Below are 24465 nucleotides of genomic sequence, written 5' to 3' on the forward strand. Positions count from 1 at the left end.
TATGAACTCCTTCGCAAGAATGTCTCTTGGGCCATTGGCACCGCATCCCATGCTTTGGAGAGCCCCCACGTTTGATTGCAGCAAAAGGGGGTTGATGCATGCCGACATGCACCGTTCGCTCACCGCCAGGCAGTGCGGGATGAAGGAATGAAAGAATAATAATACAAAAATTGTATGAAGGATGTACGTTGACACTGAGACGGTTTAGTAATATGTGTGAAAACAGAATGTTTGCCAGCGATTTGCTGCCCTCGTGGAAACCCCCATGCCCTGCTCCATGTGTGATGTGACAACAGAGACGGTGAAGAAACACCGACAACATCGTCGACTACCGAGGCAATGTACAGAGACAGAGAAAGGTACAGCAGCACTCGTATGTGAGCGGCTTCCTCGTCGACAAGCCAGACAGAGCGCACTCCGGGTCACTTCACTTTACACGTAGACAAAATGTCATGATTTCATAAATTTGGCATTTTTTTCTTCTTTTCGGCCACGGGCATTATAACTAAGCAATGGATCCGCGGCTTGCCCAAAGGGTGAGGCAGACAGCTACAGCAGGAGGTACACGAGATGTGCGTACTCGGCTTTGGGGGCATCGCCAACCCTTTTCCAGAGAAGTCGACCAAAGACGTAAACAAACAACGCCGATCCTCGCCATATTTTTCCTTTTTCATCATTCACCATGGAACAGGGAACACACAACGCACAGCAAGCACAGCTAAGACGTCACAAATCGAGAGCGAAACGCTTAGTTGCCCTTGGCGCGCCGGCGGTCGCGCTCCTCGGCGATCGACAGCTTGACACCGCGGCCCTTGGGCAGCGAGATCCAGGGCTTCTCCGTGCCGATGACAAACACGTTGGCCTCACGGGTGGCGAACGAGTTGTCGATGGCGTCCTTGAGGTGGACAATGTTGAAACCACCGTCGTGGCGCTCACGGTGGGTGATGACACCAACACGACCCATGTTGCGGCCGCCAGTGACCATGGCCAGGGCGCCGGTGTCGAACTTGACAAAGTCGGTGATCTTGCCAGTGGCAAGGTCGATCTTGACGGTGTCGTTGACCTTGATGGCCGGGTCAGGGTAGCGGATGCTGTAAAAGAGAACATGTTAGATTTCAAGTAGGGGACCAGGGAGAACCTACCAGCCGCTGTTCCAAGCATTCCTTCCAGCCACTCTTGGGGACAGGACGACGGGACAGAAGGACTGCCAAAGATGTGAGAATAGAAGAGAGAGAGAGTGAGAGACGTGGTGTGTGAAGTGTGATGAGAAGTATGCCATCAAGGCAGCGGAGAGAAGACTGCCGACAGAGTGAAAAGGAAAGGGTTCTCCGTCAGAGCTGCATGCTAGCCGCCCCCAGGTGCAAAAAACTACAGCCTAGGAAACTACGTGCCCCGGCGAACGGCACACGCAGCCCCTCTGCAGAGTTCCCTGCCCTTCTCCGTTCTGTCGCCATGCGTCTCTACGCACCGTTCGTCAACACTCTCTCAACACTGTCTCTCGAACGACGCCGCCGACGGCTGTCGCCTCACCTCTCATCTCCTCTTTCATTCCTGCTCATTCTCTCTTTTTCCAATGGAGCCTTCTTTTGCCCGTATCCTCGTCCCCGTCGAGCGGCCTTCCAAAGCTTGATCCAACGGCTGATAGATTGCAGAGAAAGAGATCGTTTTCTGTTTTGTGGGGGAACAAAAAAACGTACGTTCTCGCATCATGCGTAACCAAGAATGGAATGCCACCGCGGCCGAGCTGGACGCGGCGGACCTTGCCGAGCTTGTACTCAGCCTCCTCCTCCTGGATGCGGTGGACGGTGAAGCGGCCCTTGGTGTCGTAGATCAGGCGGAAGTTCTCGCCGGTCTTCTCGATGCCGATGACGTCCATGAAGCCAGTGGGGTAGGTCATGTCCGTGCGGACCTTGTGGTCGACCTTGATCAGGCGCTGCTGCAGGATGGCGCGCGTCTCGCGGAAGTTGAGCGCGTACTTGAGGCGGTTGCGCAGGAAGATGATGAGCGGCAGGCACTCGCGGGACTTGTGCGGGCCGGGGGAGGCCTTGGGTGCGTAGACACCGGACAGTTTGTCCAGGAGCCAGTGCGAGGGCGCGCTAAGGCGCTTCTGGTGCTTCTTCCTGAAGGAGGGGAGAGCAAGAGTCAGTTGATGTTCGTGATGTGTCTCGTCGTCCTGTTTTTGGTTCTCTTTCCGTCCTCCACGTCCACTCGCCGCAATGGCCAGTGACAATGCCCTCTCTCCATCCTTTCTTCTCCTCCCCTTCCTTCTGCTCGTGTGTATGATACTTACATTCCCTTACCCATGTTGGCGGTTGTGATGTGGTTGTCGAGGTGGTCGTGATGGGAGAATGGAGAAAAAAGTAACGATACAAAACCCGCTGCATGGAAAATCAACTACTTGGGAAACAGCAGAAATGACAAGCTAATGCGGAAAAAAAAATTTAATTGGGAGAAAATACGCTAGTTGTTGGGGCAGGAGCCCACGCGCCTCTCATTGGCGGGGCCAAGGGCTTCGAGCCCTCAATTGCCCTGGTCATTAAATAATCACGTGTTGTACAATGGAGCTGGAGGTAAGACCACACAGTGCATTTACTATGTGCAAAATACTTCGGGCACGGTATGTCTTGTTGATTTTCATGGCTGTCAAACTCTCACAACTAATCTCTGCACTTCACAACATATGTCAGGAAGTCCATATTCTCAAATAATTACAGTCGCCCGTGAAGAAGGACTACGAGTGCCGAAAAATATGACACAGTACTCTGGACGGCATGCGAAAAGACAAAGTCATCGTCATCTCACGACAATGTCCACTTAGTCCGCATTCTCCTCATAGTTGTAAGATTATTTGATTTGGTGCGGCGGGTTGATGCTACGGGAACCCAAGATGAGAATATCTGTAGAATTTGGGTTGGCGAGGGTGTGTTTCGCAAAGAAATTCACAAAAGACCAGAGAAAGCCTTATGCTAGTGCACGACTGCAGCTAAGCCCCAGCGTGCTGAGGAGAGCAAACCAAGTCCAAGTTGCCATCCCGCTTCCTTCAGCCGCACATACTTGGATGGAGGTGGCACAGTGACTTGCTGACAAGATGATGGCCTCTGCAACAATGATGAGAAGTGACGAAAGAAGATGACAAGATACAATGGCCTGCTCCGAGTGTCGTGATGCTTGTCAATGTGTCCAGCTCACGTTCAACGTCACGTGTGCACATGGAACAGCAAAAGAGGAGCGAAGCGCTTGATGACGGCTGCGGTGGTTCGGGTGGGCGGTCATTGGGTTGCCAGCACCGTCGCCTTCGCCGCTACGATGTGACGTCGGCCAGGCCAGGTGGCCCAATGGTGAGGACCCTGACTGGAGTGCAGGCGGGGGGTGAGGTTGGCAAGTCTGCAGGAGCACCGCAAAACGAGAGTCGAGAGAGCCCAGGTTCCAAAGAGCACCCAATGCCGGCCTCCATTTTGCAGATGCGCAGCTGTCCATATAGTGTGTCCAGCTGTACGGAATACGCAGTTTGCGGCTCTCTGGCAGTAAAGGCTCAAGTGTCTGGATGGTAGAGCTCACCAAAACTGTCAAACAAGGGAGTTTTCACGGTGATCGTTGACCAACAATAGCCAAACTCTGGAGGAGTCAACGCCATCAGAAATGTGTTTTTTGAGACGCTGGTATACTATGAAAACGGCAACAGACTCTGTTCGGAGCCTGGGGTAATGTTGCTGCTCGTCAGTGTTGTTTACTGGCCACGTCCTCTGGAAACGTATGGAGAGTGGTGGATAAGTTTTGTCAGCGTATAAAGGCTCAAGCGTGACGAGCGTTGTGTGCGCGGAGAGTGCGGGAGACTTGATGCGGTCGGCCAACTCTGCCGTCCGCTGCAGTCCGAAAAACAGCCCTATGGATGGGAAGGATGGCAGGGGCGTATTGCGGGAGGGGCGGCTTGCGGTTGGAGTGTGCGTGAGGGCGTGGGATTGGGGAAGGAGGTACCGGAGTCGATCCCTTGAAAATTACATCAAATAAGAAAGGGCTTTCAAGGAACGGTGTGCAAAACCGCCGCAAACATCAAAAGAGGAAGGCATGCCCGTCGTCAGACAGGAAAGAGGCCCACGAAGGAAGGAGCTGCAGAGGCAAAGAGGCAGGCGCAGTTCGCTACAGGCCGTCTTTCCCACACATACTGGCATGGGTAGTGTGTACGACGTAAACAGGAAATAGGAAACACAAAAAACAAAGCGACGAAAACGAGGTTGAAAATAGTGAGAGACTGCGCTGCACGCTTGCACCTTCCGCACTACGGGGACCAGCCAACTACTGTTGCTGCACCTGCCTGCAGCAGCACCAGCACCTCACAGCACACCACAGTCGTGCCTGCCCCAGAAGGTGCATCATTCCGCCTTGCCTGTCAACACCATCTGTTGACTCTATTTTCGATCCTCATTTCCTGATTTCGATTGGGTTTTGTCTTTTCCTCCGCTCAAACCTCTCTCGCCCTCCAACGCTGCAAAACCAAGCCGACTGTCCCACCAGAAACAGCGGACCGGGTGTTTCGCCTGGCCCAAGCCAATTAGTGACGGAGAAATTGCAAGGGCGCTTAGCGCTCTTGGATGCAACAGAACAGCCTTTGTTGTATTACTCTAGTTCCCAGCCGATAGAACAACAGGACAACTCCAACAGCGCACCGCAGCATAGGACTAGCGAGCTCTTGGACGGGGACAACAACAGCACTTGGCCCGTTTCGCAAACAATACCCCACATTGTGGCAGCCGCAGCGTCAAACAGCGCCCTGCCAACAGGATCGATCAGCGTCAGCCAGCAGCCAAGACTACGACGAAAGCCTGATCTGACGACATTCTGATTTCTTCTTCCGCAACCTCTTTGATCGTCTCAGATTTCTGGCGACGTCGACTGCGCTGCGACTGCGACTGCGACTACACGCGCGACCACGAACGCGGCCTCGACCGTCCATCGCCCGCGCTGGGCACCACGTCCGATGCCACTTTGCGCACTCCAGAGTCCGATCGCTCCACCACAGCCACACCCGCCAACGCCTCCGTCCGGACAAGGCGATCAGGACCTGGCCGCGACGAGAACAGACGTCGGCCGGGTGCGAATAGAGGTGCCGTTTTTTGGTTTTCGTCGGTTGACGCTCAAAAGACAAAACGACGACACCGCAGCCTCACGGACCGCCACTTCGACGACCATTCGCTCACTCCGACGCGCCGTTGCCATCCAGGCCGCTTGATCTCCTTCTCTCGACCTCGACCGCGTCCACGGTAGCCGCGGCATCCACAGCTCCTTTTGCTGTTGACCTCCCCTCGCCCTCCCTGCCTCTCCTCTCCTACCTGCTGGCGCTTGTCGCACACCCAGGTCCCGCACGGCACGGCCGTCTCTGTCCCGGCATCCTCCGTGCCCGCTTCCGTCGCCGCCGCTACCCTCTGGACCCTCGGGGGCCGCGAGCACCATGGCTGCCTTTGTGAGGGTCTCGGGCCCGCCCAACAGCAACTTCCTTGTTGGCTACCCGGGCATCTCTGCAACTCTGGTGCGTTTCAAATTTGCTGAGACTGAGAAAGCAAGCACTCCTCTTTCCTGACGTTGCATCACTAACCGGCTCTACACAGCCTCGCATCGAAGGCAAGGTCGAAATTCGTCCGTCACAAGGCTTCTCTATGCCCGTGGCCGTGTCGCTCGTGCGAATATGCCTGCAGCGCCGCGAGACCATTCATCCCGCCGCCGACAACATGGCCAAGAAGCACCTGGGCACCCCCCGCCGCGACACCACTGACGTCGTCGGCAAAGAACTCCTCCTTTTCCGATGTCCGCCGGGAAAAGAGTCCGAAAACGTCATCGCCATGGATTTGCCCTTTGTCCTCTTCATCCCATTCGGCCGCGGCGGCGAAGAATCGAACCGTCGCATACCACCCGCCTCATTACAACTGCCGAGCCGCATCGCCGAAACCTACTACGAGCTCGTGGTCACGGTCCAGCAAGGAGCCAGCATGCAGAACAAATACGCCTTCCCCATCCCATTGCAGCGCTATGACACGCTGTCGACGTTCGGCATGTACAACAAGCAGGAGAACCGCGTCGTGGCTGCCGACAACATCGTGACGCTGGCCATCTCCTTGCCGCGGTGGAGCTACGGTCCGCTCGACCCCATTACCGTATACATCAAGCTGGCGCCGAATCCAGACTGGCTCAGCAAAGCCAAGCGCGTGACCATCCAGAAGATTACACTGGGCATCGAAGAGGAGATCACGTTCAACCCGGAAGGTGACGAACCGACCAAAAAGATCAACAAGATTGCCAAGCACACACAAAACGTGCAATTAAAAATGCCCGAGGCCGGCTACGTCACGAACCTCGGCCTCGTCTTCCCGGCACGCGACCTGCGCGACAGCGACGGCATCATCCGCCGGGGGAAGCCGGCCTTTCCCATGTACGAGGTGACATCCTTTACAACCACGTCCACTCTTTACAAAGTCGAGTACTTTTTGGCAATAAAGGTAGCTTTCCCTTGTACTGTTTTGTTGTCCTTGTCCATTCCAGTCTCTTCCGTTCCGCAACCACTGACACCACTGACACCACTGACGTCCAGGCCCAAATGAGCTCAGCACGCGACATCACCCTGCGGTTACCCATCGTCATCTGCCCTCTCGATCACCAAGCCTGTAAGGAGGAAATGGATGCCATCGAGCAGGCCGCGAAGGACGCTTCTCAGGTCGACCCCAACAACCCTATGCTCCCCGCCCGGACCATTGTCCTCGCCAACGACCGCGACTCGCTCCGTCATCTCGGCCTGTGCATGGTGGCCGGCCAGAAGAAGCCACTGATCGAGTGAAACCGGCAGCCGGCAGCACGGCGATCACGGTAGGCTTCACTCGTTGTCAGCCTTTTATTTTCACAACGAGGCGACGAAGAGCTCGCCATCGATGGCATAACGGCAACAATAGCAGCTACAATCCATCACCGCTGCACGTTAACCGAGCACGTGTGCACCGATGCTGCGCATGGCCTGGATCTGTCCCCCCGATTGAAACGGACCACCGACAGAGCCAGTCGTCGAGGGCACAACAGCTGCAGCAACTGCTTCTCTTGCCTACCGCGAGACAGTGATTATCTGCTCTACCAAACGAAGCAAACTCCTGATGACTTGTTATATACCACGATATCAGCGAACGCATTTACGCGGCCGCTCAGGCCTCCACTTACGGACCGAGCCCGAGTCTTGGCCACTTGTTCTGGCCTCTTGGCTTCTTGGCTTCTTGGCCTCGTTGGCATTTTCGATTCACTTTTGCTGCGCATTTTCATCATCTTCATTTTCATCTTCTTACTTCACAATGTGTCGTACATATATACATTCTATTTTTCTGGTTCTTGGGGACTATGGGGCAGGCCGTTTGGTGTTTTTGGAGTCAAGCCTTGAAACGGGACACGCGAGGCTACGGAAGGCACAGTAGAGACGCAGCTGGGATTCCAGCTAGATATGCGATGCATTGCCAGGCACAAGATGGAGAAGGACCCGCGCCTGGCAAAGAGGCGACGTTTTACGACCCGATTTTGTCTTGTATTTTGTGCCATATTCCCAATCATTTGTCTCGCTTTTCTCGCCCATGTGTCCAGCATTCTTATATTTCGAAGAAGTTACTTTCACCTTCCTCTTGAAGACGCAACTCCAATAGAAACCATGTAATATCAACTTGCAGCTCTACGGCGTAGGAGTTGATCAAGGTATAGCACGTTCTGAGAAGGCTGTAGGTTTTGATGGCGTGAGGCTCTGTATGGGGCAAAAGTGGAGCCTTATATGAAAAGACGGGCAGGTGGCCCCTCCCCGAGGCTATCTTAGTGGATGGTAGCCCACTGTAATTTTTTTCGCCTTTTCGAACTTACGCCTTACCAGTCACTAAATGGAAAGGCATTCTTTAGCTGATACTCACAACACAACATCACATTCATCATAAAGTTCTTGTTCTTGCCAAAGAAAGAAACGACAACTTTTCGATGACCATGACTTGCGCTTGCCCATAGTATTTTATTTCTCTGTATTTTCGCCATCTTTGCCCCTACACTCACATAATCTTACAAATGCCTCCGGCGCAAATACGACAGGACGGCGACAGTTCAAGCCCTGTCGCTGTCTCGGATGATACGATAGCAGACGAGGGCGAGGACCCTCTGCTGGTGGGTGGCGACGACGATGATGAAGCAGCCCTTCCCCTAGGCAGGCACCGCAATGCTGCTGGACCGTTTCGGAGAGGCGGCGGCGGCGGCGACGACAACGAGGACGACGGCAACGATGATGACGAGGGCGGCGGCGTCGAGGTCCAGGACTATCGCGCGTTTGCTGCGTTTGTCGGGGCCAATACCAGTGGCGATGCAAGCGTGTCGGCACCCTCTGCGACGCCCACGCCTGCTCGGAACCGCAAATCGCACATCTCTTCGCAGACCATCCGCAAGGGCGAAAAGGACTTTGAAGAACACGGCACACGCGCCCAGCGCGATGCTCTCGAGCAGAGCCGCGCCGTCATGGAGACGGTCCTGGCACACACGCGCACGCACTACACGGCGGGCGGCGGTAAGAACGCTGGTAGCAACGACGTTGTGCGCGGCTGGTATTTCCCCGAGGCCTGGCAGGACGAGCCGGAGGACGAGGCAGATCATGAAGGGGGCCCGGCCGAGCGCAACAGGGACCATGAGGACAACGAGGACGGCGAGGACAATGAGGCCGGCGAGACCCGCCGCCGCTTTGCACACACACGCCACCGCGTCGTCATGGTCGAGATCCACCGAGGGCCTATGTTTGCGTCGGTCGGTGCCGTCCCGGGCAAGCCCAAATGGATTCCGACCTTGCCCAAGGACCAGCAGCCAACACCACGACCTGGGTACGACCGCGTGTGGCTACTGCCCGAAGAGGCCCTGTTCCTGGTGGAGCGTGGGACCATGGAGCTGTGGTGGCCGCTGAGGGAGATGGAAGCGATTTTGGGCCTGCGCGGCAGCCGCAGCGACGCCGACACCGACGCCGACGAGGAGCACGGCATCCCGCTCAGTCTGCAGGCGGCATACGCCCTCCTCATCGGACCGGACGACGATCCCCAGCACGGCCGCATCCCGCTGCCGACCTACCAAGTCTACACGCACCTCCGCCGGTCCGGCTACCAGGTGCTGCGGGCCGTCAAGACAAATCCCCAGACCCCACTGGACGCACCGACAAAGGCACCAGTACCGCCAGTTCCACCATCCCCGACGAGCCTGTGGCAATGGCTGTTTTCTCTACTGTCGCCAAGCTCTCCCTCGTCGACCATTGCGTCGTTTCCTTTGCGAGAGCATGCCCCTCGCGGGGCGCTGGTTCAGCCCGGCCTCTACCGGTCATATCGACCGATCTATGCGCAGTTGCGCCTCATACAACCACATCGATACGGTGAACATCCTCCGGTAGAGGACGTGTCGCAGCGGCCCAAAAACCCGTTCCGCATCGTCTTTCACGTCTGGAAGTCCGGCACGTCGACGACCTCGTCATCCAAGACATTTTCCAAGATTCGGCCCCCGCCGCCCGACTTTTACATGGCCGTGGCCGACGCGCACGCCACGGGTGTGCCCACACTAGAGCAGGTCTCGGAGCTGCTGGCCTCTGTGCCTCCCTTGCCCGCCACGGCACATCTGAGTAAGAGGAGCCGGCTGGCGGCGCAGTCCGCGTCTACTGCGGCCGAACCGGCACCGTCGTCGATGCCCTCCAAGCAAGCCTCTGCCTTCCCCCCCTTGCCCACCATCTACCGCCGCCTCAAGCTAGGCCGCCGCTGCGTCCTCGTGGCCGTGGTCGACCACGGCCTCGTCAACTACATGCGCTTCTCCGACACCACGTTCAGCACCGACCCGCTGTGGCCACGCTTCGATGCTGTGGCGGCGGGGCGGTTTTCTGCCGGCAACGGCAGAGGCGCCCGGAACGACGGCGGCAGCAAGGGCAAGGCGGGTGGCGGCAAGAACCAAAAGAAGAAGAAGAAGAAGAATGGCGACGCTAAGAGTGCCGCCGGCCAAGATTCTGTCACAGAGGGAAAAGGCGACAACAAGAGCAACAAGAGGAACGACGCAAAAGAGCCAAGCCCGGAGTTGTGAACAAGGGTTCACAAAAACACACTAATACATGCCAGAGAGAGGGTTACCGTGGGCGGCTATTTCAGTCTTCTTCCAGCCGCTGAGGTGGAAGAACCAAAAGAACAAAAAAAAAAAAAAATAGGCGTTGGGCATTGGTCCAGGCCAATTTGGCTTGGCTCCCTGTGTGTACCCACTGCAACCATTGGGTGGCGCAGGGGCACGCTCTGAGTTGTCAACGTTTCGGGAAAAGGGTGTCGAGCCTGGCGGCTGGATATTTGGACAAAATCTGTCGCCTCTGACCCTGATCCTGGCCGGGTACTGCATTGATTGTTTTACTTGTCACGAAACACAGCATTGCATTGGGCGTTTTTGGACAAAGAGCCATTTTGGAGCTTTCATTTCATTTATTTTGTATATCTTTCGGGTTTATTATTCGCTCACCACGTCGTTCCTGGATAAATGAACAAGTATTGAATAGACAGAGAGCACAGAGAGCACAGAGAGCACAGAGAGCCACGCGTCATCGTTGGAGCTGTTCATGAAGCCCTCTTTCGACAAATAGGTTGTAATTACTTGGCCTTTCCTTCGTTTTCAATTTACCGCCCAGCACTCTTTTGGTTCACGCCTATTTGGCACAGGGTGGTGTCCAGCTTCTTTTGCCCTCTTCCGTTCTTTCATAGTCTCTTGTGACCCATTGAGCTAATGTAAGTCTGTCCAATAAGCAGTTGACAAGCGTTGGAAGTTGAGACAACCCAACCAGGCTATGTACGATGTATGCATGGCCGTGCGTGCGCATGAGAAAAGGAGTTGTCCTCGCCGCAGCCTGCATCGCTGCGATCATTGCAATCGAGAGCCGTGTTTCCACGCGCCAATTCTTGGGCGGCAAGCGACGATCAAGAGATAAAACTGTACGACATAAGGGGAAGAACGGGAAAGTAGAGAAAGTAGAGAAAACGACGACAACGACGGAGAAGGAAATGGAAAGCATAAAATGGACAGCAATAAAGGACCGCACAGACACCAGAAAGAGGCAGAGGTACATCGTACAGCTGCGAAATACAGTTGCACATACAAACCAGCGAGACACGACCAGACTTGCGTAACCACACATTGCAGGGCGGCCACCCTACTCCGTAAGATACATAACTTACCCAACTCACCTGCCCCCATCCCACACCCTTGTTTGCAAACTCGCCATCAGCCAACTTTTAGTTCACTTCCACGTTCCCACAAGGAGAGAGGAGAAACGTGGTAAGTGGCAGCGTCGCCTGTTACACCATCGCTGGTTGAGGGTGACATCGGTGAGGGTTCTGACAATATCGTAATATCGTTTATTGGCGACTTTGTGAGCCTGTACTTCGTAGACAGGTAGACAGGCTTGAGCTGGCCGGCCCGGTAGAACCAACGAGGTTGAGGGATTGACGTCTTGGGTTTTGTGGAAATGAAGTCTGGAGTGATCGATTGATGACGGCCCTATCAGGAATGGAGGATCCTGAGGAAGGCGCGACTTCCATGACGACCGTCACTTCTCGTCTTGAGCCACTAACGCTAAACTGCTCTTGCCGTACGACATACGGAGTAGGTTCGGAAATAGCGACGCTTCCAAATACCATCACCCCCCTGGCCAGTCTTGGAAAGGCCTACCCGGCGCAAACCTGGACCTTTTTCGTATTGACACTGAGGATTGCGGGACATCACGCCGTAAACTGGCTTCTCGTCGTGGAGGGGACTTCATTTATTTTCTTGTGTGTCTTTCCGTCTCGCCTTTTTGGTCTTTGGTCTTAGGTCTTTGGCCTACTCCGTACGTCGCAACTCTGTCGTTTTTCTTTGTTTACAATGTTCATTTATTGCTGTATCGCGCCCAGCGTTACTTCCCGCCTTCCCCCTTACGCCGCTTGCCATCGCTCTTGCCTATTTTTGTCCTTCGGCTGGCAGCCTTCCCGAACCAACATAACTTACACGGCTTCCGTGCTTCCTAAATTCGAAGTGAGACCGCTGCGACGAGGAAAGACCGCAAGACACAGTACCAAGCCACCAACTTTGTCGTATTCTACATTCGTTTCAGTGGAAGAAACGAAGTCCTGCTGCGCTTCGCGTATTGCATTCCACCACGGCGCGAAAAGGGCCACTTGTTAGATGTAGATCGTTGGAACCGGGGCAAGACTGGAGACTCTAGCTGGATACTACGGCGATTTCTTTTTCCCGCGAGCGCAAAATGAAGCAAAAGAAGCAACAGAAGAGCAAATGCATGGCAAGCAGACTCAACAACGAGGATTCCTCGAGTGCCCAGAGATGCACGGTCCGGCAGCCGCAGGACCGTTCTACAAAGCGCTCTCTTGACAAGCTCGTATTAGCAATGCGTGCCTTTGTATCTCTCATTCTCATCCTCACCTCATGTCGCTGGGCTCTTGGGCGGGCTGGGCAGATCGGCCGTTTTCTGCACCATCGCTCTTTCCTATTCTGTCCACAGGGCTCTTGCCGCTACGACCATTCTGCATCGTGTCTCTCGGCCGTCGCCAACGACGCGCTTGCTGCATCGTTCCTTCCCTTTTGTGCGCCCGGCTCACCGTTTTTTGTTGTCTCCTTCCCTACACTTGATTTGGAAGCAGCCTGTGGTCTGCTCTTGTCGCGTCGTGTTGCACGTATGTTTGCCAACACCGTACCATTGTTGTTTCCCAATTCGATGTTTCGCAACACCGCTCTTTCCTTTTTTGTACTTCGTAGTTTGCGGGCTTTCTGGTGCCCACCCACTTTCGCGGCCCCTATTCGACATCATTGCTGGTTGCTGGCTTGGCCTAACTCACTGGCTGGTCTGGCCATTCAGAACACATGACCTGGCCTAGATCGCCCCCACCCCCCAAGGTAAATTCTTAATGATAATTGACAACCAAAAACAGACGCCTAATTTCGTATTTCCTCCACTTCTCTTTCTCAACCAACTCCCCTAGCCCGCCCGTCACCCCTGCCTTCTTCGCAAAGAGGTATCTTCCCGCTCTTCTCTTTGTGGTCCAACGGGCTCTCGTTCTTCCCATTACAAAATACAACATACATCGTGCGCCCAACATACGTTGTATGCGCCTCTGTTGTTCTTTGCCATCCTTGCTTTATTTTTAATATTTTTAACCTTGTTCCACAAATATATCCATTTTAATCAGGCAGAGTCCATACGGCGGCAGGCCTCGCGAGCAAACTGTCCATCGTCCCTGCCTGCCCGGCACCTGTTCCTTCTTTGATACCCCCCTTCCCTGTCGTCCCCTCGCTCGCTCGTTCGTTCCTGCTCGTTTTCTTCGTTTCGCTCTTTCCTGTCTTGTTGTCAACAAAAAGCCCCTTCCATAGCTTACACCCTTTTTGGGGGCGCAACGTCCTTGCTGCCTCCTTGCCTTTTGCCTTGTGCTGTCTTGCAACGTCCCTTCCCTTCCAACAGATCCCCCAGCCCTCAAGCTTGGCCCCTTTCACATCAACAGAGATATCAACATCCCTGACGCCCCGGATATCGCCATTCCTCGTTTCATGCCCCCCAGGTGTCCGACGGCTTCATGGACTCTGAGGTGGTCGCGCGTGTGCGCAACACGACCGCCTCGCCAACTGTGACCCCGGCTGCTGCGACTGCTCCGGCTGCTGCGACTGCTCCGGCCGTTGCGGCCAACCAGGCCGATCTTGCGTTCGACGCCATCGCTGCCCTTGCTGGACGCCGCGCATCGGTTGCTCACTCGGGCTCGGCGTCACCCGCCAAAAAGGACAGGGACTTTGGAGAGGGCACAATTCATGCTTCGGGCCTGTCCCCGCCGCCACCGCCGACTGCGCAGCCAGCTCAGCCAGCTCAGTCAGCTCAGCCAGTCCTGCAAGCCCAGCAAAACCAGCACACCCAACCATCTGCTGAGCTGCCACCAGTCGTATCTCGCGGTCAGCAGCAACAGCCGTCGCCGGTCCCCTCGCCGCCGCCTAAGGTGCGTCGTCCGCTGCCGTCGGCTGCACCGGCCGACCTGGCCGCCTCCACAGGCCTCATCCCCGGCTTTCCGAGACGGACATCGTCGACAGCCTATGTGTCTGGGTATGTACTTCATTTCACATCTCTGCATTTTGTTTATGGTTGTTTTTGTTCATCATGTCATGTTTCTCGCCGTTGCTCGCATCCCGATCGTCTTCTCCAAAGTCGTTTGGCGCGTTGTCGTGCTGCAATCATGAGCTTGACAAGGTCTCATAATTCATGTCGCCCCAAGTGGAAATGTCCTCATGAACGAAGCGCAGGCACAGACCATTCTCGTGCGCCGTTTGCTCTCCTACACTCCACTGCACAGAACGACCTTCGCGCCTACCGAATGACCGCCATCAGAATCTATATCATCACAGTTCATTTAGCCTCCATTTATCCTCATTTACCCATTGGGTTGCAGGTTCAAGGAGCAGGAGGAGCTACAAGCAGACACGCTGTCTAGACGCTGGGCTCAGCAACTCCTCCACCCAATCAGCCTCTAGGTTCACAGATGCCGTCACTTGAACTCGAACATCCTCCTTTGCCTACCCATCCATGATGAGTTCCACTTTTTCCTCCTCTTTGCCGCTTGTCGTTTCTCTTTGGTTGTCAACTTCTGCCTGTTACCTTTCTGCTCCTACTCGTCGTCCTTTTTCCTTCGCACTCAGTATTTGTCTCTTTTGCTATTCGCTTCTTTATGCCCATCGTATGCTTAAGTTGCACGAGTTGTCGCTGTGGTGTCCAACCGCACTTTTCATGTTACGTGCGTAACGCCTGCTACTTTATTCAACCGATTCTGCACAACCCTGCCTAATTTTCTATTTTCTTTCACTGTCCCGTTCTTCTCGTTTTACCCTTTTACTTTTAAACCTCATCCTACTTTTCGGTGTCCTCTCTCCCCTTGCCTCTGCCCTCGAGACATCCCGCGTCTGCTATATTTATCTCTCAGCCGCTTCATCCAACCTCGCATTTACCCAGCACACGTTTTTACTTGTGCAACCTGGCTTTGGATCGCCAACCGCGAGGTGCCGGCTTTGTCTTTTGGCGTATTCACTTTGGTTCTTACCCCCCTCCCATTTCCCATCGGGTGTACGTTGGGTTTTGTGCCTTGCTGCCTTTCTCCCTCTCGCAGCGATTTTTGTTCCCGCGCCGCTGGTTCGTCGAAATCGCAACTCATCTTGAATCTCAGGCCAACTTTCTTGTCTCCTCACACACACCAAGCCTGGCGTGTCTCCCTAATTTTCCGTTGGCGTATGGGTAAACCAAGTGAGCTGGCGTTATTCTCTCTAGCTGGACTGTTATTTCTTATATCATTGCTCATCTGCTCGGCGTTGGTTCTCGGTCTCACTTTGAGGAGTGAACGTATATGTGATTTGAGTGGGAGATCTCATACTCCTACTCTACAACCAGTCCAATCCCTTCCTCTATTTTGTTTCTCGTTTGGCATTTGTACCCTTTTTGAATCTTTCATTTTCAAACAAGGCTCGGTACGACACGTGACTAATATTTGATCTCCATTGCCTCTTATGTAGCGCACCATCAGACCATCGAGATAAGTTGACTGCGGCCGACAGAGGCGTCCGGGACCCGTCCGGGGAGCCTATTAACTCCGTCACGTCGCGCCCACCCACCACTAACGGTGACCGGCCTCCAATGGCCACCAACGGCCACTTTCCGGCCCGCGCATACGAGGATGAGATTGTTGTCGATACCCAATCCAACGGTTTTCATTCGTCTCCCGTCCATATCGCGTCTGACCATGAGGACCTGTCTATGGATGACGCCCGGGACCGGTCCCCCGACCCGTACCTCAAGCGGAAACGATCGTCTATCTACAACGATACCGCCGACGACAGCAGAGACCGCAGTCCCCCATCGCATGAAACCACGCACTTTGAAGCGTGGCGCCGGACGCCCAAGGCAACACAGGCAGCGGCACCTCAAGCGCCGACGACAAACGCCAAATCCATTGCCCTCGGCTACTGGCGCGACTCCAGTGTGCCTGACGTGGCTGAGCGTCATGCCGTCGTCGGTTTCATTGACACGCGCGACCGGCTGCGCACCCGGGTCATCCAGTTCACCCGTACCGGTCAGCCTGTCACATCCGAGTACCCCCTCCCGCCGGGCCCCGGTGGCAGCTGGGTGACATTCGAGCGCGTCGTCTTTGAGAAGCACCTGATTGGCCTTGACCACAATCAGGTCAAGGAGTATGTCAAAATTCGCACCGATGCGCTTGGCGCGCCTGAGACACCCGAGGAGAGTGACCTTGCCGAAAAGGCCGCTGTCAAGGAAGCGATGCGTCGCGCGGCCATGCACCCAATTCCTGACAACCAGCCGCCCGCCCAGATTGCATACGGTGTTGATCTACCAGATTATGTCGTCAACGCGAACCGTCCGGATAAGAAGCGGCGTATGGGCAGCCACTATGGTGTTTCCTTGCCATCCATGGACCCGGGCCCAAGCGCGCTCGACGCCCCGTTGCCCTCCAACGGCCACCTGGCGCAAATCGGGTCGGCCTCCGTGGCGTCCGCCATCCAGAGATCCGCCATTGACCTTCTGCCTGGCACACGGCCCACCAAGATTCTGTTGGGTTACTGGCGCGGCTCGAGCGAGGAGAAAGTCGAAGACAAGCACGCTGTCTTTGGCATCCTCGGTGCCAACGACATGTTCCGCGTCAAAGTGACGCGCGAGACACGCGACGGCCGACCGGTTCTCGGCAACTTTCCACAGGGCGCCGGCGCTCTGTGGATCCATTACGACGAGGTCGAGTTCGAAAATCACATCCGGCATCTGTCCCGCCCCGAGGTTAAGGAATACGTCCGTGTGCGTCAGCGTCAGATCGACGAAGGCGAGAAGCCTAGTGAGCGCACCGCCAACGAGGCAAATGCCGTGTACGATGCCCAGGCCCGTGTTATCAACGCAGGCGGTGCTGCGCAAAGCACCCTGGGCACCTCTGGCCGACTTGATACTATCAGTTTTGCCACCGCGGCTAACCTTAATCGGGAAGCGGGTCGCATTGTTGACCGTCACGAGCTCGCCAGGGCTGGTGGTGACCTTACTTTGGACAAGAACGGCGTGGTGCCGTCCTCCTACCCAGATGGCGTCCTGGACGGCCGCGCCCGACGCGAGAGTTCGGGTCCGGAGCTGCGCCAGAGCCGCCGCTCCACCCTTGACATCCGCGAGCCAGCGGTCCCGGCGTCGATTTCCGCTGCGCCTGGTGGCGTTGTGTCGGCCAACCCGCTTGCACCCCGTGGCGGTCGGCACTCTCTTCCCGCTGGACCCGGCCTGTCAGCGAGCCGGCCTCAGCCTGTTGGTGATAATACCGATCGCGTGGAGCGCACTAACAGTCTCGCCCGTCGTGAGATCACGCGTATGGAGAGCATCCAGCAGCGCAACGAGCAACGGGCCGGCAGCCACCACAACGGTATTCAGGCAGCGACGAACGGTGGCGGTAGTGCAGGTGGTGGTAGCAGCGCCGACGAAAGCGGCGGTAAGAGCAGTCGCCAGGCCTTCAACGAGAACATCGGCCGCCTTAACAAGGTCTGGGCGTCGCAGGAGGCGTCGCGGCTGCGCAGCACCGGCAACGAAGACACCAAGATCTACATGGGCGTCAAGTATGAGCGCAAACCGACGGGTCCCTTTAAGGGCAAGCTGGTGAGCCCCGGCACGATTCTGTCGATTGACGGCGAAGACTATGTTGAATACCGCGTTCTCACGAAGCCGACCTTTTTCTAAAAAGTGATCGTCCCGATCCATGTATCCATCTCCCTTATTTTTCCTTTAACCTTTTTTGACATCTTCTCGGTTCTCTTTTGATTCTTTGTCCAATTTTACCTTTTGTCCTTTTGGCCTTTGATCAGCTGTGGTCGCCACCCACACTATTTGATTCTTAATACCACTTCTCGAGACCGATGTTTCTTTTGTCTTTTTCGTCCTTTCGTCCTTTTGTTATTTTGTACATTTGTCGTTTCTTTCTTTCTATTACCCATTTGATTTGCAATGTCTGGAATTTTGGCACTTCATAGCACTGCTTTTGTTACTTGGCCCTGCTCATTGTTTCCGTATGTTTATTTTGCATCTCTACTATTATACCCTATCACTCTATATATACCATCGGTGGACTAGGGAGGAAAGGTAAATATGTGAGGGTGCTGTCTGATATTTGAGGATCCTTGGTTGGTGGCTTGAGTTGATCCACTCTTGGGCTTGTTGGCTTCTTGTTCCGCGTCTGTGAGCGACTGATTTACTCTTTACTTCTTCTGAAAGCTGCAACAGTGTCATTCTAGCATTCTTATTCATCCGTAGCATTTGTTATTCTATCATATTTACTTGCGCGAACAAAGCGTTCCTGGTACGTAAGTCACTAGACCTCTTTTTATCCAAAAAAAAAAAAAAATTAAAAAAATTTGGATGTTGCTGTTCTTGTGATGGCAACTTTGGAATGTACGAGCGTGACCAGAAAACAGAAAAGACAAGCAGCTTGTACGGCGAAGTGCGACTTGCCCGTGTGAGTATGATTTTCTACGACGCATTGTTGTTCCTTGGGTCGCGGCTGTGGCTTTTTTCAGCGCCTGTGGTTGGTTGGTTTAGTTGACAACTCTAGCCTGCCGTGATACACGAGAGCCACATCCAGTAAAACTGCGTTCGTCAAAACGCACCACCTTATTTACCAAACCCGAATTCAGAAGTTACACTGGGTAAATTCGAAATCCCAGGGCGGTCTACGGTGTGTTTGCATGCGTGCAGGATATTTTAACCTTCTTCCACTTGCTGGCCTCGTGAAGGGGAACCAGAAGTAGCACGTGACCAGTCACGACTTCCACTTTAATGTTCCCTTGTAAAAAGTGGGTACTTGGCATGCTCCAAATTTTCCCCTGCGATCGTGTGTTTTTTCTCGAACCGACCGATTGTCCTAACGCATCGCCACATCCTGTCGCGTGTTTGACGACCACGACGTCCCGCTACAACTTACAGACCGCTTGTCTGATCGACCGATACATATCCGGCAGCAGTGGCAATTCTGCGGTCTCCAATTGAGTCGCTAGGGGCCAGAAAGACGACGCACCCAGCACTCCTTCGATCGCGACACAGAACGGCAAAACGATGCGGCCGCAACCCACGCTGCGCGCTGCTTTCCGCAGTGCGCTCACCTCAGCCCGCGGCGCTGGCGGTTCCGGCCGGCAGGTGACAGTGTCTCCGTTCCCCCAGGCCGCTGCTCTACCGTCGCGGCTGCCGACCGTGGCAAACACCGCGGCAACACAGTGTTTCTCGACCTCGACCCGCCGGCCATCACACAACGAGCCGACTGTTTCATCCTCCTCCTCCTCTTCTTCTTCTCCCTCGACCTCGTCAGCCTCCTCCTCGACCGGTGCGGCACCCGCTCTTCCCACGTCGGTCCTCTCTCAGATTCTCTTTGCGCCCTCATCGGCACCATCACCAGTGTCGTCGTCCTCCTCCTCCTCGTCCGCAACGCCGTCGACCGCCGCCGCCGTGGCCTCCGTCACGTCCAACCACCCGTCCGTCTACGCCACCGTGCAGATCCACGGCCGGCCGTACCTTGTCACGCCGGGCGACAGCCTGCGCCTGCCGTTCAAGATGCCGGGCGTGCAGCCGGGCGACGAGCTGCTGCTGAACCGTGTGGGCGTAGTGGGCAACCGGACGGTGACGGCGGTGGCGGCGAGCACGTCGTCTACTGTGTCAGCCGGGACTGCAGAGGCCGGCCGCGACAACAACAGCAACAACAGCAGCAACGGCGAGTCGTTTGACGTGCCGTATGTGCCAGGTGCGAGTGTCAAGGCCGTGGTGCTGGGTGTGGAGACGGAGCCGCTGCGGACAATGGTGAAGAAGAAGCGGCGGACGCGGCGGAAGCGGACGGTGAAGAGCAAGCACCAGTTTACGGTGCTGCGGATCCAGGAGGTGTCTGTGGAGGCGGAGGCATAGGGAGGATCGTTCGTTTGCGGCGGATGGCATCTTGTACAGTATTTACGATAGAGTGGATGAGAATAAAAGCATCACAACCAAAGCGAACAATAATGACGAGCAGTGCGAGGAACAAACAGAAAAGGACTTGATTCGTAAGGTGATTAAACAAAAAGAGGGCGAAAAGCATCACAAACCGAAACAGCAACGATATATACAAAAAAGTGAAGTCGTTTCCAAGAAAACAACAGAACCAAAAGACAAAACAGAAAAAGAGCAAAAGTAAAAAAGTAGGAGGGATATAATGTATGGGTGCGCCCTGAAAAGAAAAGAAAAAAAGAGAAAGGCCCATAAGTGAAGCAGATGCAAAAGAACGTCAATGAAATGCAAATGGCCCGCTTTGAAACTCTCGCAGGAACGCCATTCTTTTGTGACCAAGAACCAGAAAAGAAGCCGAAACAAATTACGCAGTATATCATTCAATCCAAGGTGGGGATTTTGTGTTGTGCGCAGCTCTCTCCAGCGCGCTTTTCGCCAGCATTACTGCTGCTTCTCTTCCCGCGCAGCCACGGCTCGCCGCACGCTCGACCAGTAGGCAGCCGGCCAGGCCGAGACAGCCTCGGCATCGGTGGGCATGCGCTCGCGACAGCGGGTGACGACGCTCTGGATGATGCGGCCCAGAAGCTCCTCGGAGATGGGCATGCACTCGGCGCCGCCGCCGATGCTCATGTATTGGGCCTCGGGGAACAGGAAGGTATCCATGGGCGACAGCAGTTCGTCGCAGGTCGGGCGCAGCTGCTGCTCGCGGTTGAGGCAGCGCTTCATCGTGTTGATCAGGCTCGGCGGCACCGGCGTGCCGCCCATACCGCGCGCCGGGAAGTCGATGGTGTGCGTCCACGTGATGATAGCCTGGCAGCGGGCCATCTGGTTCTGGATGTGGCCAAACGGCGGCAGACCGTACACCATTTGGTAGAGGATGCAGCCCAGGCTCCACACGTCGCTGGGCTTGCCGAGCTTCACAAGCTTGGTGGCGCTCTTGGGGGCGCCCAAGAAGCCGCCCACGCCGGGCCGGCCGCCGGCGCCGTGGTGGTTCGCTGTGAAGGCGTACTGCTGGGCGTCCATCAGCGACTCGGGCGACATGTAGCTGGGCGTGCCGACCTGCGTCTCGCGGTGCACATTGACCGTCATCTCCGTCTGGATGGCGTTGGCAATGCCAAAGTCGATCAGCTTGAGGCGGCCCTGGACGAGCACAAAGTTGGCCGGCTTCAGGTCAGAGTGCACAATGTCGTGCACATGGACGGCCTGCAGGCACTCCAGCATCTCCTTCCAGTAGAAGCGCACGAACACGGGGTCCATCTTGGCGCTCTCGGGGTTTTGGCGCAGCCGCAGAAGTGAGTTGAGGTCCATCTCACCAAGCTCCATAAGCTACGCACGTGGAAAGTTAGTCGGTGTACGAGGGCATGGGAAGAACGTTGACACGGGGGAAAGGCTGCTCACCAAACTCAGCATCTGCTTCTCCTTGTTCATCTCAAAGTCAAACAGCTGAATCACACGGTCCACGCCCGACAGCTTTTTCAGGAGGTCGATCTCGCCCATGAAGCCACGGATTGTCGACTCGTCGGCATTTTCGAGCGACACGCGCTTCATGGCAAACATCTTGCCGTTCTCGGCCGTCACTTTGTAGACCTTTCCGCTGCCGCCGCGGCCCACGCAGTCTACGCGCTGGTACGAGCGGCCGTTGACCTTGAGCAGGATCCGCGGCTTCTTGCCAGCCTGAGCCGTAGCCGCAGCGCCAGCCGGGGCGCCTGTTGCCGTCTCGAGCACGGACATCTTTGGTGGTGGCGGTGGCGGTGCGGACCGGTGCGGCGTGTTGCGGCTGATTGTCGAGAGAACCTTGCGCTCGGGTGACACGACAGGTGGTGCGGCGGCGCTGGTCGGCTTAGCGGCAGACACAGACGGCAGCTTCACGTCGGCCACGGCCGGCTGCAGAGCTGCGCGCAGGGGGCGGATCTGGTTCACGTTGTACTCCTTGTCGCCAAGGCCGGCAATACCGGACACAACCAGAGGCTTGACCGAGCGGCCCAGGTAGGCGAGGTCGTTTTCTTGGTCGTGCGCAGACGGCAAGTTGGGCCGATTCGACGACACAGGCGGAGGTGGTGGTGGTGCTGCCTTGGGTGGTGGTGCTGCCGCAACGTCCTCGGCACGGTATGATCGCCGGCGCAAAAGGTCAAGGTCTGGCTGCTCCGGCTCTTGCTGCGGAGCAGGTGCCTCGTGTTGCTGCGCAGGCTCGTATTGCATCATCTCCGGTTGCTGCTGCTGCTGCAGATCGACGTTTGACGCGTGGCTGCGAAGACTGCTTGCACGCTGGGCAGACGATGTCCTGCCACTCACAGGGCTGCCCGTTGCAGCACGATCGCCTCGCGCATAAGGATCAAAGTACGGCGACCGGGAGCCGCTGCCGCTGTGCGCGCCTTGGCTGCTGTACATGGCGTTTGCCTCGCTCTCTTGGCTCGACATGAGCAGGCCGCCCGCGTCGCCGTCATGGTGTGGCTGCAGCATGTCCTCAGGACTGTGGCCCTCGCCCTCCTCGTCGCTCGTCCGTCTCCGGCCCCGCCGCGCAGGGCCACTCAGGAATCCACCGCCCAGGGATTTGCCCACACGCTTGACACGCATGGAGCTCTGGAGGGCCTGCTGGGGATCGATGTCGCGGCTGCCACTGCGAGCCGTTGTGCCGGCCGACGAACCACTGCCGCCCGCGTACGCCCGCAGGGCGCTTCCCATCTGTTGCTGATGCTGCGATGACGGACGCCCGACGGTAGATGGAGGCTCCTCATGGGACGGCGCGGCCTGCTCCGCGTCGCTGTGGTGCCCAGCAGCCGACTCGGTACGGCGCGTGGTCCGGAGTGCCGACGATGACGACGACGTAGAAAGACGCGTGGCACGGCTGGCGCTCCGGCCGCCTGACGAGCCGACGGCGATCTGCACACGACGAACGGCCGATGCAGGTGTGTTGATGGTCTCAGCAGGCGCGGAAGACGGTGCTGCAGTCGACATGACGGCATCGATTGACGAGACAGCCGCAGCTGCAGGAGGCAACTCAGCGCCCCTCTCCTCAGCCGCGGCGGCGGTTCCGCGTCGCGTTGCGTGTTTGGATGCCGACAGCGACCGACGGATGGGCGGCTGGACAGGGCCCATGCCGCCGGCAGGCGTCGTGGTACTCAGACGGACGACGCGCTTGCGCGGTGCAGGACTGCTGTTGCCGCTCAGGAGTGCGGGCGGCGAGGTCGGCCGTGATGCAGACGAGGGAACGCCGCCCGATGCCTGGACACTGCCAGCACGAACATGGCGTCTTGTCTGCCGCACGCCTGGACGGTCGTTCTGTGACGGGAGCTGGCTGCTGCCGTCTGTTTCGGCGCCTGCGGCAGACGAAGTTGAACGGTTCAGGGCACTCCTTCGCCGTGTCGCCATACCGGTGCCTGTTGACGACGCTGCCGCTGCCGCCGCCGCCGCTTCTTGTGCTGCTGCCGCTGCCGCTGCTGCAGCCGTGCCTTCAGGAGCCGATGCCCCGTCACTCAGAAGCGCCTTGGTGAGGGCGCTCAGCTTCATGGGAATTGGCATCTCGTCGTCCGAGCTGTCGTGCAGTGCCGCATACTGCTGCTGCGAGTCGGATGCCGCTGTTGCAGGGCCGGCGGCCGCCGCGTTCGAGGTCCGTTTCGAGGCCGTACCCGATGCGGCACCGCTCATCTGCGAGCGCGACGGTGGGCGCCGCAAGGCCTGGCGAGCCGATGTCCGGCGGCCCATCGAGGTGAACTGGCTCCCCTGGCCGGCGGGTGTGGGCGACACCGTGGCCATTGTGGTGTTGGTGAGTCGTTGGGGATGTCAATACGCGTGGCTATGATGATATGCTCGCGATGTCGTTTTGGTGGCGGATGCAATGCTGAATCTCAGTCGTTGGGAAGGGCGTCAAGGGTGCCTATGGTAGTACCGTTTGAAAGGCAAATGGCAACGGTGCGAGAATCGATATTGATATAGAGGTGCTGGTCGAGGTTACGCGAACGATTTCGTCGAAAAGAAAATCGAAAAGAGGCGAAAACAACGAAACGCAAAAAACAAAGGTAGGAATGAGGCAGCCAGGGATTGGCAATAATGTGTTTCATGAACGAGGCGCAGAACAAGAGAAAAGAAAGAAAAGGGAAAAGGGAACAGAGGATCGTACGGGAGCCTACCCAAGCATGTAATTGTTATTGTGCATGGCGCCCTGGCATCCTGGTTCGGGTGGCATCGTGCACTTGTTTCGATTGAGAGCTTCTGTTTTGGGGGGGACGGCTCCATAATGGGGCCCAGTATTATTTTGGTAGATGGGTCCAGCCAATCAGCGCGTCGGCTTCGTTGCCGTGAGCAACCAGGCGTCTCCACTTTGGCAAACGGCATGGCAAGTACCAATTTCTGTCCTTAGTCAGATTTATGCAAAATGCGCCACGTGACTGAGTAGATAAGAAAAA

The 24465-nt window shown here is 56.3% G+C and overlaps 8 protein-coding genes across 8 annotated transcripts; 5 read left to right on the forward strand and 3 right to left on the reverse strand.

Annotated features, from left to right (window-relative positions):
- Positions 1-748: 748 nt before the first annotated feature.
- On the reverse strand, positions 749-1279 carry SPSK_03667 (uncharacterized protein; the record flags this gene model as incomplete). Its single annotated transcript, XM_016730502.1, has 2 exons — positions 749-1091; positions 1143-1279. The coding sequence occupies 2 exons, from the start codon at positions 1277-1279 to the stop codon at positions 749-751; spliced, it is 480 nt and encodes a 159-aa protein (XP_016585466.1).
- Positions 1280-1526: 247 nt separating this feature from the next.
- SPSK_03596 (uncharacterized protein) lies at positions 1527-2304 on the reverse strand (the record flags this gene model as incomplete). The annotated part of the gene is made up of 3 exons (XM_016730433.1): positions 1527-1668; positions 1698-2267; positions 2291-2304. The coding sequence occupies 3 exons, from the start codon at positions 2302-2304 to the stop codon at positions 1527-1529; spliced, it is 726 nt and encodes a 241-aa protein (XP_016585467.1).
- Positions 2305-5446: 3142 nt separating this feature from the next.
- Positions 5447-6823, forward strand: SPSK_03371 (uncharacterized protein; the record flags this gene model as incomplete). The annotated part of the gene is made up of 3 exons (XM_016730209.1): positions 5447-5524; positions 5604-6488; positions 6581-6823. 3 exons carry the CDS (start codon positions 5447-5449, stop codon positions 6821-6823), a joined length of 1206 nt encoding a protein of 401 aa, XP_016585468.1.
- Positions 6824-8067: 1244 nt separating this feature from the next.
- Positions 8068-10092, forward strand: SPSK_03162 (tRNA-splicing endonuclease subunit Sen54; the record flags this gene model as incomplete). The annotated part of the gene is made up of 1 exon (XM_016730003.1): positions 8068-10092. The coding sequence occupies one exon, from the start codon at positions 8068-8070 to the stop codon at positions 10090-10092; it is 2025 nt and encodes a 674-aa protein (XP_016585469.1).
- A 3515-nt stretch (positions 10093-13607) lies between these two features.
- Positions 13608-14547, forward strand: SPSK_03532 (uncharacterized protein; the record flags this gene model as incomplete). Its single annotated transcript, XM_016730370.1, has 2 exons — positions 13608-14122; positions 14466-14547. The coding sequence occupies 2 exons, from the start codon at positions 13608-13610 to the stop codon at positions 14545-14547; spliced, it is 597 nt and encodes a 198-aa protein (XP_016585470.1).
- A 1150-nt stretch (positions 14548-15697) lies between these two features.
- SPSK_03149 (uncharacterized protein) lies at positions 15698-17779 on the forward strand (the record flags this gene model as incomplete). Its single annotated transcript, XM_016729990.1, has 1 exon — positions 15698-17779. One exon carries the CDS (start codon positions 15698-15700, stop codon positions 17777-17779), a length of 2082 nt encoding a protein of 693 aa, XP_016585471.1.
- A 1368-nt stretch (positions 17780-19147) lies between these two features.
- SPSK_03565 (mitochondrial 54S ribosomal protein YmL49) lies at positions 19148-19984 on the forward strand (the record flags this gene model as incomplete). The annotated part of the gene is made up of 1 exon (XM_016730403.1): positions 19148-19984. One exon carries the CDS (start codon positions 19148-19150, stop codon positions 19982-19984), a length of 837 nt encoding a protein of 278 aa, XP_016585472.1.
- A 519-nt stretch (positions 19985-20503) lies between these two features.
- SPSK_02991 (serine/threonineeeee-protein kinase TTK/MPS1) lies at positions 20504-23815 on the reverse strand (the record flags this gene model as incomplete). Its single annotated transcript, XM_016729836.1, has 2 exons — positions 20504-21388; positions 21461-23815. 2 exons carry the CDS (start codon positions 23813-23815, stop codon positions 20504-20506), a joined length of 3240 nt encoding a protein of 1079 aa, XP_016585473.1.
- Positions 23816-24465: the final 650 nt, after the last annotated feature.

This window comes from Sporothrix schenckii (genome assembly GCF_000961545.1).
Source record: "Sporothrix schenckii 1099-18 chromosome Unknown Cont47, whole genome shotgun sequence".
Lineage (NCBI taxonomy): Eukaryota > Fungi > Ascomycota > Sordariomycetes > Ophiostomatales > Ophiostomataceae > Sporothrix > Sporothrix schenckii.